Source organism: Paramormyrops kingsleyae, chromosome 14, assembly GCF_048594095.1.
Source record: "Paramormyrops kingsleyae isolate MSU_618 chromosome 14, PKINGS_0.4, whole genome shotgun sequence".
NCBI lineage: Eukaryota > Metazoa > Chordata > Actinopteri > Osteoglossiformes > Mormyridae > Paramormyrops > Paramormyrops kingsleyae.
Window position 1 is genome coordinate 19,138,371 of NC_132810.1, and position 16,220 is coordinate 19,154,590.

Genomic DNA, 16,220 nt, shown 5'->3' on the forward strand with positions numbered 1-16,220 from the left:
ACAGCTGTGTGCTGTCATCAGCGCCTTTTCATTTCGGGCAGCAGCAACGCGGAATGCACTCTGGAAAGGTCAGAGCCGTATGGATTTTAGCGCTGTGATATCTGATCCAGTGTGAATCTCGATTTTAACAGTGAGAAGGTTCCTGCCATTATAATGTCTGTGCGGCAGATTTCAATGTGGGTTAATATGAGCGGCGCTGATGAGTTTTTTTTCGGACTGGTGAACTATGGAGGGGGAGGGGCCATTATCGAAAACCGTGCTCTGCTCAAACCTGCTTGGAATCACGACTCCAGGGACTCACTCAATCCACTAGGACAGTGTTTCCAGTCCCCAGTTTTATCGAACCCAGTGGGGAAATTCCCTTTTTGCTTCTGATGCTGCGAAACCTCCTATCAGACAGCAGGGGGTTGAAGAATTGTTGGCTGGGGAGGGTCAGGCCCTGAATTATAAAATGAACCTTGTTACAGTGGTTAAGTTGTAAGTTTGCTAGTTGGTCACTGTGTCTGTGTGTTTCTTCCTTCTCTGATAGCCCCATGATGGTTATCACGCAGAAGATCACCAGCCTGGCTTTCGAGATTCACGACGGTGAGGAAGACTCAGTGGGGGCCACCGGGTCCATGGGGGGGGGGGCTCCTCATCTTAGCCCGTTTGGAAAGCACCCCCAGATTCACCGCGGCTGGGGGGACCAGTGTCAGTACAGCCCTTGGACCTGAGGCTTGTGACAGAGACGTTCTCTTTGCGAAGGTTATTTTAGCGGAAGCCTGGAATGCAGCAGCTAATGATTCATTTTTGTCTAAATACCGTTAAAAGTTTTTACTGCTGTTTTGCAGGCTGGTTGACTAATGACAGAAGCCAGGCCCATAATTCACATGAAGGCATTCAAAGATTCAAAAGCTTCATTGTCACTGGTATGAATACAAGTACAATGAACCGTTTTTGTAGCTTCCTGCGACTTAAACAACACATAACAATGAAAAACAATGCAAAGCAATAACAGAATAGTGAACAATAACATGCTACATACAGACAATAGGTGCAATATGTGATCAGTATGTAATAACATATATAAAGAGTGCAGAATGCAGGTGAAAACTGGAAATGGGAAAGTGAGTTAAAATTGGATGCTAACTGTAAAAAATATAGTTTGAAAAGCCCCATTGTGATTCAGGGCATAATTCATACAGAGGGGCCAAACTTATCATCAACCAATGATATGCTTGGGATCGATGAGTGATGGATGAGGAGGCTCTATGGGGGCCAATCAGCTTTCAGCTTGGCCCGGTGCCCCTTGGCCCCACCCCTGTACCTGGTCCTGTCTATCGCTAGCGGAAGGTGTGACTCATTCAGTGACACAAACGATGGAGGAAAAAAAAAATGACATGGATTATCCTTGGGGTCAGAATATAACCTGTCTGATCCCCTTTGTTAATGTTCCTTCTCGTAATGTCAGGGATTGGAGCTCCTAGCTCTGCTGCTGTCGCAGTCACGCCTTTCTCTCTCACACCTGGTGGATCCCGTGGTTTGCCTCCCAGTGCACCCTGCTACTTCCTGTCTGGTTATTTCTGAATCATCCTCTCTTCTCCGCGGGGCTCTAAAAGCATCCGCCACAGAGTGACTGCGGCCAACAAGGTCGCTCTAGAGGAACTCGTAAGGACTCGCATTCAGAGACGTGTTGGGGGAATACTGCCTGAAAGAACAATCTGGAACTCTGACACTCTTGGAAGCGAAATAAAGATGTTGCTCGCATTAATATAGTTTAATTTCATTTAATTTACTACTGCATACCCGGCATCCGGCGGCACATCCCTGCACTCTCCTCCTCCAATGATGTCTTAACATTCGCCGCCACAAGGAGGCGCTGTGTTTCAGAGGGCAGCACTGCATCTGGACCAGTCAGGTCATGCTTGGCATAAAAGGCTGCGCCATTTCGTTGCAGCAGGCCGAAGCAGGGTGCATTTTGACCCCCCCTCCCCCCCAAGGAGTTCTCAGTAATGCGGTTTGATTAACAGGCTGATCTCATTATCAGCACAACAGTTGTGATAAACATGGAATTATCCAGACCGTCTCCTTCAGCACGGCCGCTTAGATGCATCTGAGGCGGCAGAAGCCTAGCGGCAGGGCCAGCGGACGGATTATTCTAGAATTATGCGTAGGAATTGGAGCCAAGCAATAGACGCTGTTTTTCAGCCGTCTTGAAGATGTCAGTTTTTTTGCTGGCGGGACACTTAAATAAATTACATCATCACATTATTTCATGTAGTGTTTTCTGCGCGGGCAATTTTAGGATTTTTTTAAGGTAGGGGGCACAATTCATACAGAGGGGCCGACCTTTTCATTAGCCAATGATATGCTATGAATTGGTAAGTGACCAGGGAGGGGGCACTTCAGGGTCAATCAGCTTTCAGCTAGGGCCTGTGGCCCCGCCCCCTGTATATACCCCTGTGTGTCTGGTCATTTCATGTTAGGAGTGATCTCTCGGAGCAGAGAACTGTCGGAACTGTCACCTGGAATGGTTCAGATACAGGCGTGTTCCCTGCTCCGGCTCCTTCCCTCATTGTCTGTGAGCAGCCTGAGTCATGGTCTGTTAAAGGTGTTGAGACTCACTTTCGATATGTGACTTAATATATCTTAAGAGAAGACTCAAGATTACATTAAAAAATATCAGAAGTCTGGGTCTGCCTCTTCAGATTTTTATGTTAATCTCGCATACTGTCCCATGCACATTTGAATCAGAGTGTTAGGTGTTCTCTTTTAGTGCCCTTGTCCTAAACTATTGCTCCAAAGCAGACAGAAAGAATCCATCCAACCATCCATCCTATCACTTATCCATTATTTGGTTTATATGAGCCTGGATTCTGTCCCAGGAAGCACAGGGCACAGAGCAGGGGGACACCCTGGACGGGATGCCAGTCCATCACAGGGCACAGGGCCGGGGGACACCCTGGGCGGGATGCCAGTCCATCACAGGGCAGGGGGACACCCTGGACGGGATGCCAGTCCATCACAGGGCACAGGACAGGGGGACACCGTGGACGGGATGCCAGTCTATCACAGGGCACAGGGCAGGGGGACACCGTGGACGGGATGCCAGTCTATCACAGGGCACAGGACAGGGGGACACCGTGGACGGGATGCCAGTTCATCACAGGGCACAGGACAGGGGGACACCGTGGACGGGATGCCAGTCCATCACAGGGCACAGGACAGGGGGACACCCTGGACGGGATGCCAGTCCATCACAGGGCACAGGACAGGGGGACACCGTGGACGGGATGCCAGTCCATCACAGGGCACAGGACAGGGGGACACCGTGGACGGGATGCCAGTCTATCACAGGGCACAGGGCAGGGGGACACCCTGGGCGGGATGCCAGTCCATCACAGGGCAGGGGGACACCCTGGACGGGATGCCAGTCCATCACAGGGCACAGGACAGGGGGACACCGTGGACGGGATGCCAGTCTATCACAGGGCACAGGGCAGGGGGACACCGTGGACGGGATGCCAGTCTATCACAGGGCACAGGGCAGGGGGACACCGTGGACGGGATGCCAGTCCATCACAGGGCACAGGACAGGGGGACACCGTGGAGCATTTACAATTATCCCAAAATTTCCAATGTTCCACCAAGGCAAGTCCTTTTTAGATGGTGTATCCAGTGCCACTGTAATAGTTATGGGGTTTTGGTTTGCAGTTGGAGGGAACATCTACTTTACTGTAGCTGGAACTCTGTAAATCCTGCCTTGAGCTGGTTAATCATGGTACATGGTACATGGTACATTCAGATTTTCAGATGTTGGGGCAAGGGATTGCCTTCCATTCTCCCAGGGTTCCGTGCCGGTCCATTGAGTAACCACGGCGACCGGGGCTGACCACACGACTGTGTCCTCTCTGTGTTCCGCAGGGATGACGGTCAAAGAGGAGATGCTCACTGCCAGCCAGAGATGCTTTGCCGTAAGGTATGTTCCGAAGGTATGTGTGCGGCCCCTGGGGGGGCGGAGGGGCACTGTATGCCAAGCGTATTGGGATGGGGGGTGGTTATGGGAGATGACATCATCTCATCGGCATGGCTCAGCAGTTTTTTTTGGCCAGTGGCATTAGAGAGAGTTTGATGTTGGGGAGGACAAAGTTTAAATATGAAGGTCTGTTTACATACTGGGGGGGGGGTGCTTGCCCTTTTCCACCCCCTGTACTGTACATTTTCCCTACACTCTAACCTAACAAAGTGGTGGCGAACAGAACCTTGTATCTTCCAGAAACAAAAGCTCCTTTTTTCATTCTGTGAACGTGAACGGGGTGCTATGTTGTAAATACACGCTGCCGTGCGTCACGTTGACTAAAGACTTGCTGTTCCCTTTCAGCTGAAAAAGCTTTTTTTTTCCCCCTCCATCTCGAATGACCATCTTGCATTTTCTTTTGAGTTTCGTCCAGTCTGTGGATTATTCGCATTATTCTCGTTGTTCAGAGAGACTCTGCGAGACAGCCTTAGTAAATATTTTGTGCTATTTTAAACCCAGATAGATGCCAGGCTCTGCAAATTGGGCATATTCGGCAGATATTAGCATAAAACATAAACACAGGATTTGAATCGTGGTAAGTACAGAGGGAACCCGGCGGTACGCTGAGGGATTCCCCGCCGTTTCCAGGGCAACGGCACATTCACGCAGCCGTGTGATCGGTGTCTAAGCCAGAAGAAGCTGGGTAATCCACACAAGGCAATGAGACACCCGTAAGAATCACTAAGATGTTTTTTTTTTTTAAGTTGGAAACGGTCCAAACACCAAGGCCTGCAACATCTTGGTACTGATGTTTAGGAATGCGTCAAAAACGTATGTTAATCTGCTTGGCTAGAGGACTGTGCTATCACTGTTACACAGTTTATATTTCAAGTCAACGTCAAATCCAAGTATCTTCATTGTCATCTTCAGTTATATGATGCATGGGGTCATACACAGATCACATTACGATCTTGTCAGCCATAGGGCAAGACAGTGATAGAAAATTAAATCTGAAAGGTAAATACAGTTTAAACACGACGTACTGAAAAATGGGCTTAAGATAAAGAGAAGAATACAATAAAAGTTTTTAACATAGTTAAACAAATGGGCATTGAGTTGCATTTGCAGTTTCTGAATGACAGAAAGGTGCAGTAATAGGTTTTAGTTACAGTATTTAAAATGTGCAATGATACAGAAAAGTTCCAAGAGAGCGTGTTGGTCTCTACGCAGCATGAAGTAGTTATAGGAACGTCTGGGTGTCTGAGAGGAACCTTTTGGGGCGTCTAGCCTTGGCCAGTGAGCGTCCAGTAACATTAGAATAAGCAACCAATGAATATTTCTGCAGCCGTACCTCAGAGGATGAAGGAGGATGACAGATGACGCCGGTTTGGAGTCCCGCGTGTGGGAGGACTCTTGATTTCACGACGTCTTTTTTAGACCCAAGGATTCAAAAGGTGGTCTCTAGAAGTCATGCTGCAGTGCGGCGTGGCTGCTGTAAATCTCACAGCATTATCCCAAAAGTCAACGGTTCCCCTGGCAGGGCTGTTAGCATAATGAAAATTCCTGTAAATATTAAACTACCCCCCAAAGCGGTCGCCTGGATTTAAAAGGCATGTCATACTTGGTCTGTGTATGTTCACTGCATCTTCTGAGGTTTTCTTCTTACGATTTTTTTTCTTCTTCAATGAAAGCCTTCGCTCGTCGCTCAGTCTGCCTACCGCATGCCGTCCGAGTAATGGCTCCCTCTTGGCGTTGACAGGAGGGTCCCAAGCCTGCTGGAATATTTGAGCTATAACTGCAATTTTATGGGGATCCTGGCGGGACCCACATGTTCCTACAACGACTACATCGCCTTTATCGAAGGCACCGCCTACCACCTCAAGCAGCTAGAGTCCAACGGGAAGGAGAACGGGAAGTACAAGCAGAGGGACCCCTCACCTAAGGTACCGTGCTGGGCACACAGATGCTGGATCGTGTTTCATGATAGCCACACTTTTCAAAAGCACGATGGATTTTATATTGTGTGCTAACCTTTAGCCGCATGCTAACATTTAGCCGCATGCTAATGTCTAGTTGCACGCTAGCTAGCTTGATGTTGCGCATTTTGCGCTAACCTTTAGCCGCTGGCTAGCATGGTTCGTGATTTGCACGTGTGAGCTGGGGATATAAGAGCATGTCGTGTGTGATGTTCAACTGGGCCATGCATTACTAGTTGCTTAGCGTGTTGAGCTGTGTCTCTCAGAGCTCGAGCTTTTAGCTTGGCTCCGATCAGTTTCTGTCCTGGAACATCCCAATCCTCGTGAGTCATACCGGCATGTGACACTCGATTGCCGCATCTCATTGCATCTCATCGCATGGCATTGCAGCGCCGGATCTTCCCCCCTACCGCTTCCTTCAGGGTCGCCTGGCAGTCCTGGCATTTTCCTGAACCAGAGCTCCCTCCCTTATCTGACTGGGACTTTTGCCAGTTGCAGCCTTTAGTAGTTTTATGGGCATCTTTAAAAAATAATCACCAGCTTGAGTCGCAGGCCTGTAGGAGGCCTGTTTGGGATGAAGAAACACAGTTCCTCAGTTTGTTTTGATAAACGCAGGGGGAGAAAAACTAATCCAAGTGCACAGAGGATTTGTATTAACATTGCTCTTGAATTCTCAGCTCCAGACACGCAAAAAGCCAAAAGAAATTGGCTGGTACTGTTTCAAGATTAATTACAGTAAAATATAACGAGTATGGTTGGAAACCCGGTGCTTTCTCAGTTCCTGGAAACCAGCTATTTTGGTTTTTTCATTGCTCAGCACACTAATTAAATTGAATCACTTTCTTATTTTGAACTGAATCATTCGCTTATTTTCCCATGAATGTTTCCATGTTTTGGGGTGATTTCATTTTCCGTGATGGCACAAACACACCCTGCTATTGTGCCGGTGCGATTTTCACGTCCTCCACGTAGCGAGAGCGCGAAAACCACCCGAAGGCCGCCTGTCCAGCCCCTGAGACGAGCTCGTCTTCCTCCCACAGAAGGATGTGATCTATAAGCTGTGCGTCTGTGCTGCGTCGCTGCTGGTCTACCTGTCCGTCTTCCGGGTGTGTTCCGTGGAGCGCAACATCCAGGACGACTTCATCGCCAGCACGCCCTTCTACCTGCAGGTTGGCTACCTCTACCTGTCCATGTTGGCCACCAGACCGAAGTACTACTTCGTCTGGACTCTCGGTAAGCTATAGGGTTTCCCTCGATTCAGCCATTTTCGTGTAAATTTTTCACACTTCAAAATTGTACGTATTTTTCATGCAGGGGCGGAGTTTTGTTTAAAGCAGCAGGCAACAATGTGGGATTTGTCTAATGTGAAGACATTTAAGTATGATCCAGAGCAACTTTTTCGGTACATACTACCTTTGATTGTTGCAGAGCAGCAAGTGTTTCCCCTCATGACCCCACGTCGTAATTACCTAGAGCTAGCTACCAAAATCTGGAGGACCAGATGACCCCCCCCCCATCCTCCCATGCTACATTAGGTGTCTGTCGGCAAAGAGGCCCAGCAAATGCTAATCAGCTCGCGTTTTGTCAGAGGGGTTGGACTACTGACGTCCTCTTATGCGCATTGCTCTATAGTGACACCTACTTTGCAAAGAGTGTTATTGAACCAACAGGCTCCTCTAAGCATGTGGGTCAGTGGAGCCAGTAGCCCACAGTGCAGTGGCTGGGGGATTATGGGGGATTGCCTCAAGTCCAGTTCTGCATTTCAAACTGTTCTGTTAATTGTCAGGAAAATGTGCAAATATTTGGCCAGCAACAGGGATGGCAACTGTACAGTACCCTTAGGATAGATTTGATAGATTGAGAAAACAAAATAGCTTACCAGATTAATTAATAATTCCTTAACTAATTTGTGCAGGAAAAGTATTTGATGGCAAAATCAGCTGCTTTTCAGGTCTTGCAACTAGACCCAAGATAGTTTTCTTGTCATCTTCTGCCCCCATGTGGCTGTAAAGAGAACTGTCCCAAAAGCAGCCTTTAAGCAGTAGTTGAGGTAATTATGCTCACTATCATTCACTAAATGAATTACGGAAGCGTGATATCTCGTGATTTTATACTCCTCTCTCTCGAGGAGTAAAAAGGAAGCTAGATTCTGAAAAGCATTAATTTAGTTACTTATTATAAAAATGCTGATATCCTAGTTAACGTGAAGGTACACAGATTTGTGTATCGCTTATTATTGGCTGCTCGTATCCCTAGAGGTGTTGTCCTCATTAACACAACATGATCCAGCACAGATAACTTGCTATGCCGTAACTCTGTGGTCCTTGTTCTCGGACAGCTGACGCCATCAACAACGCTGCTGGATTCGGGTTTAATGGCTACGCCAAGGACGGCACTCCCAGATGGGACTTGATATCTAATCTGAGGATACTGGACATAGAGGTTAGCAGGTTACATAGAGGTTAGCAGGTAAAGCATGAGGCCTCGTCACGCGACAGCAGCGCTAACAGACGTGCTCTCCCCGATTTCCAGTTCGCCACCAGCTTCAAGATGTTCCTCGACAACTGGAATATCCAGACGGCACTTTGGCTCAAAAGGTAAATAAGTCATATGTTTGTTTTTCAGACATACCTGAGAGTCAATGAAATAGGTAGCTCTAGTTTGGCATTTCAGTAATGTTCAGTGAGGCTGTTGGCACTGTTACCATTGCTGACATATGCCAAATAAATCAAATAAATGATTAGTAGCACATGTTTCTTTTTGGTTTGTATCTTTCGTCATGCTGTGGGTGAGGGTCACTTGCTGGGACCCTGGTCACACCCGTATTATTTCATGCATGTGTGTGAAATGTCAGTTCTGACTGTTTCTGTGTGCTAACTACTCATTTGTCATTGACTGCTTTAGCTGTTTGCTGATTTGCTAGTGGCTGTGTAAGCTGGTTGCTGATTTGTTAGTGGCTGTGTAAGCTGGTTGCTGATTTGTTAGTGGCTGTGTAAGCTGGTTGCTGATTTGTTAGCGGTTACGAAAGCTGCTTTCTGATTTGCTAGTGGCTGTGTAAGCTGGTTGCTGATTTGTTAGCGGTTATGTAAGCTGCTTTCTGATTTGTTAGTGGCTGTGTACGCAAAAATGTTTTTTTTATATGTGGGGCTTGATGCGAATGGGAATACACTCTCCCCACAGGGTTTGTTACGAGCGCTGTCCCTACAACCCGACGGTGGCCACCTTCCTGCTGTCGGCCATTTGGCACGGCGTGTATCCCGGCTACTACCTCACCTTCCTAACGGGCATCCTAATGACCCTGGCAGCGCGCGCCGTGAGTGGCTCCTTACCTGTCGAAGTTACGCGCTAAAAATATTACCACATTACTGACTGAAATATCACACACTCAAAATGGTGAAAACAGATTAATAGAAAAATTAAGATTAATACAAAGAATGCAGCGCATCTGCGAACACTGCTTTACAGAAAGTCGGAATTATGCAAATTAAGCTTATTTTAAGATTCAAAACCGTTTGAGAGCAGGACCTTCAGATGGCTGCAGCCCTCAGATATCCCTGTTCTTGTGCAGCCTTTCTTTGGGGACAGGGGATGCAGACCCTTTGTAAGAATGCTTCATTTCTCAGGCCTCACATCTGTTTAAAAAGAGCCTGCCTTTGATTTGGATCAGATCGGCACCTGCGTTACTCAGATCTGTGGTGATCAAGTCCCAGAAGCCATCCGGCTCGGCCAGACGTGACATCTGAGTCACAGTAATGCAAACGATCCGGAAAATCCCTTAAGATATCCGATATTGGATACTTGGATATTGAAACAATAAAGAAATATGTTTTGAAATGACTAAATTAGACAAGCCCAGCCATGTTATCAGACGTGTTCGAAACTTACAGCGGTAGTTTCTTATTTAAAAATGAACCTTCCGGGATAGGGTCTGGACCCCCTCCGCCGTGCATGGCTAAAGAAAATGGATGGATTGATTTAAAAATAAGCTTGCTTATTTATTTATGTCTGTCTGTCTATCTATCATTTCTGTTTTCCTTGTGTATCGGTCAGACCGTATGTTTTCGTGATGGTCCCGAGTGACATGCGGGCACCCATGCCATCCTTGTCTCTCCCGTAATGTCCAGACATGTGACAAGAGCTGCCTTTTGGCCTGTCGCACCTTGACTTGACCCCAGACTGGCTTTTCACCTGAAGCTGAAGGTTCAGACGTAACTGAAGCTGCATTATATTTCAGAGCTAATCAGACATTTTTATCCTGAGCAACTTGCATTCCTTGAAATGTGCTGTTTTTGATGTCTTACTGAAGCTGATTTATCTGGGTATAACATGTTTTCACTGTCCCTGAGTGTCACATTAACAGCTGCCAAAATTAGACAATTCGTCGTTTGTCATTGCGAGTGCGCTGAAGTGACTCCCCCTGATTTATCTGGGCCCCCTTTCCAGGTGCGGCACAACCTGAGACGGCACTTCCAGGGGTCCGCCTCGCTGAAGCTGGCCTATGACATCATCACGTGGGTAGCGACACAGATCGCAATATGCTACACGGTGGTGCCCTTTGTCCTGCTGGCCGTGAGCCCTTCGCTAAAATTCTACAGGTGAGGAAAGACCCCATGCTGGGTGGAGGTGGGGGGGGGGAGGAAGGTTTTGTGGGAGTCGTTGCTGAGGGGCATATTGAGGGGCGGGTCCACAGGGGCACTGGCCTCAGCTTAAAGCTGATTGGCCCGGCTTCTGTCACTCACCGATTCAAAACATATCATTGGCTAATAATGAAGATGGCCCCTCTGTATGAATTATGGCTCCTCTTTAATAAATTCTAGAATCCTTCCCTGCAGTGGCAAACTTTTTCTTATATAGCCTTGCTCACCAGCCGAATCTTTAATTTATGGTGTGGGAATGTGGTGCTTCTCCCATTTGAGTAACTCAGCTACCGATCTATAACGATGCAGATTTACTGCCCTCAGAAGGGCTGTTTACTGCCTGACATAAAAATTGACTTTACTCAGCCAGCGTCCTTTGAGCAAAACAAGAGCCATGTTTTTCTGTCATTCCAAAGACGCATGGCATAAGTAAAGCTATGTGAACGCCCCCTAGAGTCAAAGCCCTGTAATCGCACCACTGTGATGTTTCTTTACTCAACAGCTACATTTGTACATTGGTCTTTGGGTGCCATGTGGTGGGGAGTTGTCAGTGAGGTGTCTTTGCTGCCCAAAACCTGACTGTTAAAGTTTCATAACTGTACTGTATTGGCTCATTTCATGATAATGTATCAATTTCAAACTGAACAGAGGTTTTCTTGAACCAGGCTTAATTAAACTGAACTCCACACCAGAGGCTGGCTAGCTTGAGGCCTTGGTGTCATTCTGAGTTTGAAGGTTTTTAGTCCTAGAGCACCTGCCTTCTATATAAATATGCAAATTTCCTGCAGCTTTGGCAGAGGCAGCTCATTGGTCAGTGGAATGTTTGACCTTGTAGGCCCCTCCTCCCTTTCATTGTGATAGGTCGTGGTACTTCTGCATCCACATCATATGCCTCCTCCTGGTGGCCACCATGCCAGTGAAGCCCAGGCACCTGCGGCCGAAGGACACTTCCGAGGGGCCCGCCCCACCTCAGACAGAGGCCCTCAGGAGCCACCCCGCCATGGACAGCAACAGCAACCAGAAGCTGAAGACCACATGAAGCGGGGTTGGGGTAGGGGGGAGGGCACCCAGCAGGGGGAGTGAGGGCTGGGGGCTGGGGGGGGGGGCGTCTGTCCGTCCACTGATCGGCTTGCTAGCCTTCGGAACGCCGGGATGCTCAGTATGGGGGCGGTACTCCTCTCGCAAAACGGAGAGATTGGAAAAAAAAAAGACGGAAGAGAGGAGAGTCGAAGAGAGAAGCTATAAAACCAGGATCGACCTTCCGGTACCATCGACGAAAGCTGCCGTAGCGTTCGGCCCGAACCCGGCACAGCACTGGGACAGAGCGCATGAAGCGCCACGAATTTAACAAGTAATAATAACGCTGAACTTCGGAAGGGTCTAATCCAGACACTGGGATGCCGGGGAATCGCTAAACACTAAAAGACTTTCTTAAATTTAAGAATTAAAGTTTGCCTTAAACCCTCTATCTAATCAGTGGGTTCTCAGACAGAGAGTTTGGGAACGCCAGTTTTGGGGAGAGGGGGCGGTGGTGGTGAGATGGGGGGGGGGGGGGTTCGGGTACTGACCTGTCTGCAGATCACTGTATTTGGAGGGTTTCAGTCGTCGTGAACATTTGTTCTCCACATCAGAGAGGCTTTGAAGGAGAACGACGTAAATGCAGCAGCGTGACGGATGCCGATATCGTCAGCTAAGCCATAGGTCACTCCGATAGCCACCGTTGGATGTTTTTTAATTTTCTTCAGATCATGGGTGTTTTTTGTCTGTCAGGTAATATGGGGAGCAGGGAACCATGAAAGTCAAAGGGAGCGAATCACTATTTAGTAATGGGTTTTGCTTTATCCATTTAAATTTCTTTTTTTTTTGGGGGGGGGGCGGGCATGTGTATTTCTTTGGCACGTATCTGGCCATGACCTCACGCCTTGCTGGCCTTTCCGGTCTCGGCTGATGGGAGGTTCAACTCTGCCAAAGAAAATTTTCCGAAGCGGCCGGAAGCTGTTGGTGGATGTTGTCAGCGGAGGACAGGGCTCCATCCTTTCATGAGGGGGTGTCTGGATTGCACTACACGATTGCACTATGTGGGGCAGAGTCCTGCACGGGTCCACTTTTGGAGACCCGCACCCGCACAGTACAGCACCGCACCCGCCCGTGCACCCGTGATTATTTCAAAGTTAAATCCGCACCCGCCTGGGCCCGTTAACATCCCACTCATTACCCGCCCGTACCCGTGATAAATTACACACAATTATTTTTTGTATGCACCTCTCAACGCGACAAGCGCTAGCCCTACATGAGTTTTGAAATGAAACGAAAAAGTCCGTTTAACACAAAATCAAATCAGATAGATCTAAGCTATCCATACTGTGACGAGCGTGAAAGAGTGAACACGACGACACACTCCAGCAAGGATTCAGACGTGTATGTGAATGTTTGTCGAGGCGGTTATCTAATGGTGCGTTCGTTTTTCTCTCGGAACTTGGAAATTCCGAGTTAAGTGACATCACGTCCGACAATCTCCCGTTCGAGCTACCACATCTCGGAGCAAACATGGCTGCCTCCATGAACACGCTGCTGTGTGTTGTTGCTTTATATTTTAGCAGATTTGGAGTGAGATTATTTCTTCTGAGAGACACGAACTAATCAAACCACATTTAAAGCTTGATAAAATATTTTAGCACATTCATAGCGATATTCTTTTTTCGAGAGGCAAACAAAGTACAAACAAACCAAAGACACTAACAAGTCTGGTAAAAATCTGATATTGCATGATAGGATACTGTTTACGGTCATGATATGGTATTCTCTAAATCAAACATGTGCAGTTACATTTATAACTATTAATAAATTTAACAAAATAAACATTTTTAATGATTTATCAAATAGAATTACTGTGGAGTGTGTAAGCCGCCATGTTGAAATTACGTCACAGGGGCAACTCAGACAACAAAATCTTGTCAGACATCAACGTCATAAAAGAGGCGTGTTTACGACGGGAAGTGGCGTTTTTCGTGACGTTTCATGACGTTTTCATCCGAGTGCCGACTTGGAGAGAAATAATTGAAAGCACCATAAGGTCCCCCGACATACTGAACATGCTGTGATGATGACAATTTGTACATGAGTCTAATACATAGATATTTTCGCTTATATGTTATTTTTGCAGGCTACAATACTGTTTTGATTGACCTGCTACCCGCCCGTGTGTAATGAATTACCCACCCGTAAAATTCCAGAACATTAAAATCCGCCTGTTTCAGCAACTATCTGCGGGTACCCGACCCGGTGCAGGACTCTGATGTGGGGGTGTCCACTCTGTATTGGCCATCGATCTGAGCAATTCCCCATCTCATTTTAGACATGTTACAAAGCGTTGAATTTAATAGGATGTAAGGTATTAGAAAGCTGTTAAAAATGAATTAGAGGTTAATTATTTTGGAGAAATAGGCTCACATTTTTGTACTTCACATTTAGTAATTTATTTTTAAATGAATAGTATTTATATGAAATCAACAGATGCCGTTTAGCATTTCTCATGCATAATTAACACACAGCAGTGTACCTACACTACAAATAGGTAACCAGTTTCGAGGTGACTTTTCTCGACTGCCAATCGACATCCTGCCATTAATGTATCTTGAACAGGCCTGTCTGGAAGCATGCAGGAAGAATTTGATGAAGGACGGATGGCGATTCTATTTCACTGTCATAAATTTTGGGCAGTCAGTCTTCGCCCTGAATGAACATACTGTTTACTGTTTGTGTATAATTTGCTGGCCACTGTGTTAAATGATTTAATGTTTAAAGTGTTTTAAAAAATTATACAAATCCTTCCTGTCCATGTAATGTCACACTCCACAGCACAGTGTAACACTATGTTAATGTTCTCAGGATGTTATGCATCCATTCACTAAGGCCACAAGTTCTATTTGTCTGCAGTGAGTCCTGTGATGAGGAAATATAGTTTTGTTATGCAGAGCAACATTTCGAGGTTTTTATGGTCAATCTGAACAGAGGCTGAGTCCAGGAAACACAGAGCTGACATTTCTTTGGAACCATGTTCTTCAGATCAAGACAGGGTTCCCAGCTGTTCAGGTCTTTAAGCACACTGAACGTTCAACATGTGCAAAGTCCAATACTAAGGATCGCCCACGAAGAATCAAAGACCTGAATCCCCCACGCCAGGGCCAAAAAAACGTAAGAAGAAAGCTTTGAGTTATTATGTGGGCCAGTCGGCTGTTGGGGTCGGACCATGTGACACAAACCAGCAGATCAATGCAAGTGCCGAAGTGCCAAACGGAAAGGGGTCGCGGTCTTACGTTGTTGGGGTCTTACGTTGTCTGGGTTTTGTCTGCTCTGGAGACGACCCTCTTTGAAGGTCGTGATTAAAGGAAAGATGAGCATCACCCTGGAACTTAGACCCTCTGTTTTGTGAAGACATATGCTATTTTTAACCCTTACAAAGAGGTTGGACAAAAACTACTTGCAGTTTTTAGCAAGAGTACAGTGTTATATAAACAAAATAGACCCGGCAATATGTTTGTGCTTTGAGAATAAGACCTTATTCTTCTCCATGTGTCTGTACGTAGCTCTGTCTGTATGTACTACGCTTATAAATAGTAATTCAGTTTTGTCCGTATCTGTTCAAGCTCATGCTCACTTGTGTGCATTGTCTTGTAAAAACACCTGTGGTCACGCCAGGAATGACCTCTCTGATGTGTAGCGTGTGTTTCAACCAGGTCTCTGCTACCTGTGCTTGGAATTTGCCATATTATCTGGCTAAAAGCCTTATCCCTGTTTGGAAGCTTTCCCACACAGCCATTGGAGACCTGAAAACGGATCCGTCCCACAGAGCCTGTTTTTGTGAGGAACCACTGTGGTCGGAACTCTGCACCGTGCCGCTGAATTCTTTTGCTCAGTGTAGCCTCCCATTTCTGGATTCTTCCCCATGTTGCAATGTGCACACCCTCCATTAGAGGGCACCACACCACCCACTGTCACAAACGTGTCGCATGTTTGCTGGGGAGTTCAAAGTTTTGTCACGGTGATTAGCTCATTTCCTCCTGCCAGTCTCCCCCATTTCCAAGGGAGACAGCAAAGACACCCCCACACCTAAGCATGCAGCTGCAAAGGTCCATCCCCCCCCCCCTCCAAAGCGATTCGTTAACAGCCTCCATTCTGTTTCTGCTCATTTTTCGAAATCAAAAAGCAGTTTTTCTGATAATCGATTATTCTAGACGGTGATGCTTGGTTGATGGGTGGAGGGCTGGTTCTGTAATGATCTGTGGAGGTGCGCAATTCAGTGTGGCAGCCAATGGGGATGTGTACACTGGAAATGCTTTTGAAACCCTTAGCTATTGCACAATGGGGGCCTGCATCTCTACACGACCTCACTGGGGAAAGGGTCCTAATTTACATGGGTTTATGAGTCTGGCAACACAACTAAGAAAAACCAAATTTGCCTTCCCCGGAGTCACATGACTGTTTTTTAATTTTTTTTTTATTTTAAAAAAACAAAACAAAACCTGTTCCTTTTTTTGGTTGTTTTTTGGAATACATTTATTATTTTTTTAATCAAGTGACAAATTTTAATTACAGTTTCATTGAACCGGT

General features: G+C 46.7%; 1 protein-coding gene across 1 annotated transcript in view; it reads left to right on the forward strand.

Moving 5' to 3' along the window:
* The window catches only part of mboat2a (membrane bound O-acyltransferase domain containing 2a), a 46,427-nt gene extending 34,747 nt beyond the window's left edge, over positions 1 to 11,680 (forward strand). The window contains exons 5-13 of the mRNA XM_072698773.1: positions 530 to 585; positions 3,904 to 3,958; positions 5,757 to 5,940; positions 7,014 to 7,206; positions 8,312 to 8,415; positions 8,506 to 8,570; positions 9,154 to 9,286; positions 10,417 to 10,568; positions 11,472 to 11,680. Coding sequence (XP_072554874.1) covers positions 530 to 585; positions 3,904 to 3,958; positions 5,757 to 5,940; positions 7,014 to 7,206; positions 8,312 to 8,415; positions 8,506 to 8,570; positions 9,154 to 9,286; positions 10,417 to 10,568; positions 11,472 to 11,649 — 1,120 coding nt within the window. The 3' untranslated portion in view covers positions 11,650 to 11,680. The remainder of the gene's footprint in view (positions 1 to 529; positions 586 to 3,903; positions 3,959 to 5,756; positions 5,941 to 7,013; positions 7,207 to 8,311; positions 8,416 to 8,505; positions 8,571 to 9,153; positions 9,287 to 10,416; positions 10,569 to 11,471) is intronic.
* The last annotated feature ends 4,540 nt before the right edge of the window (positions 11,681 to 16,220 follow it).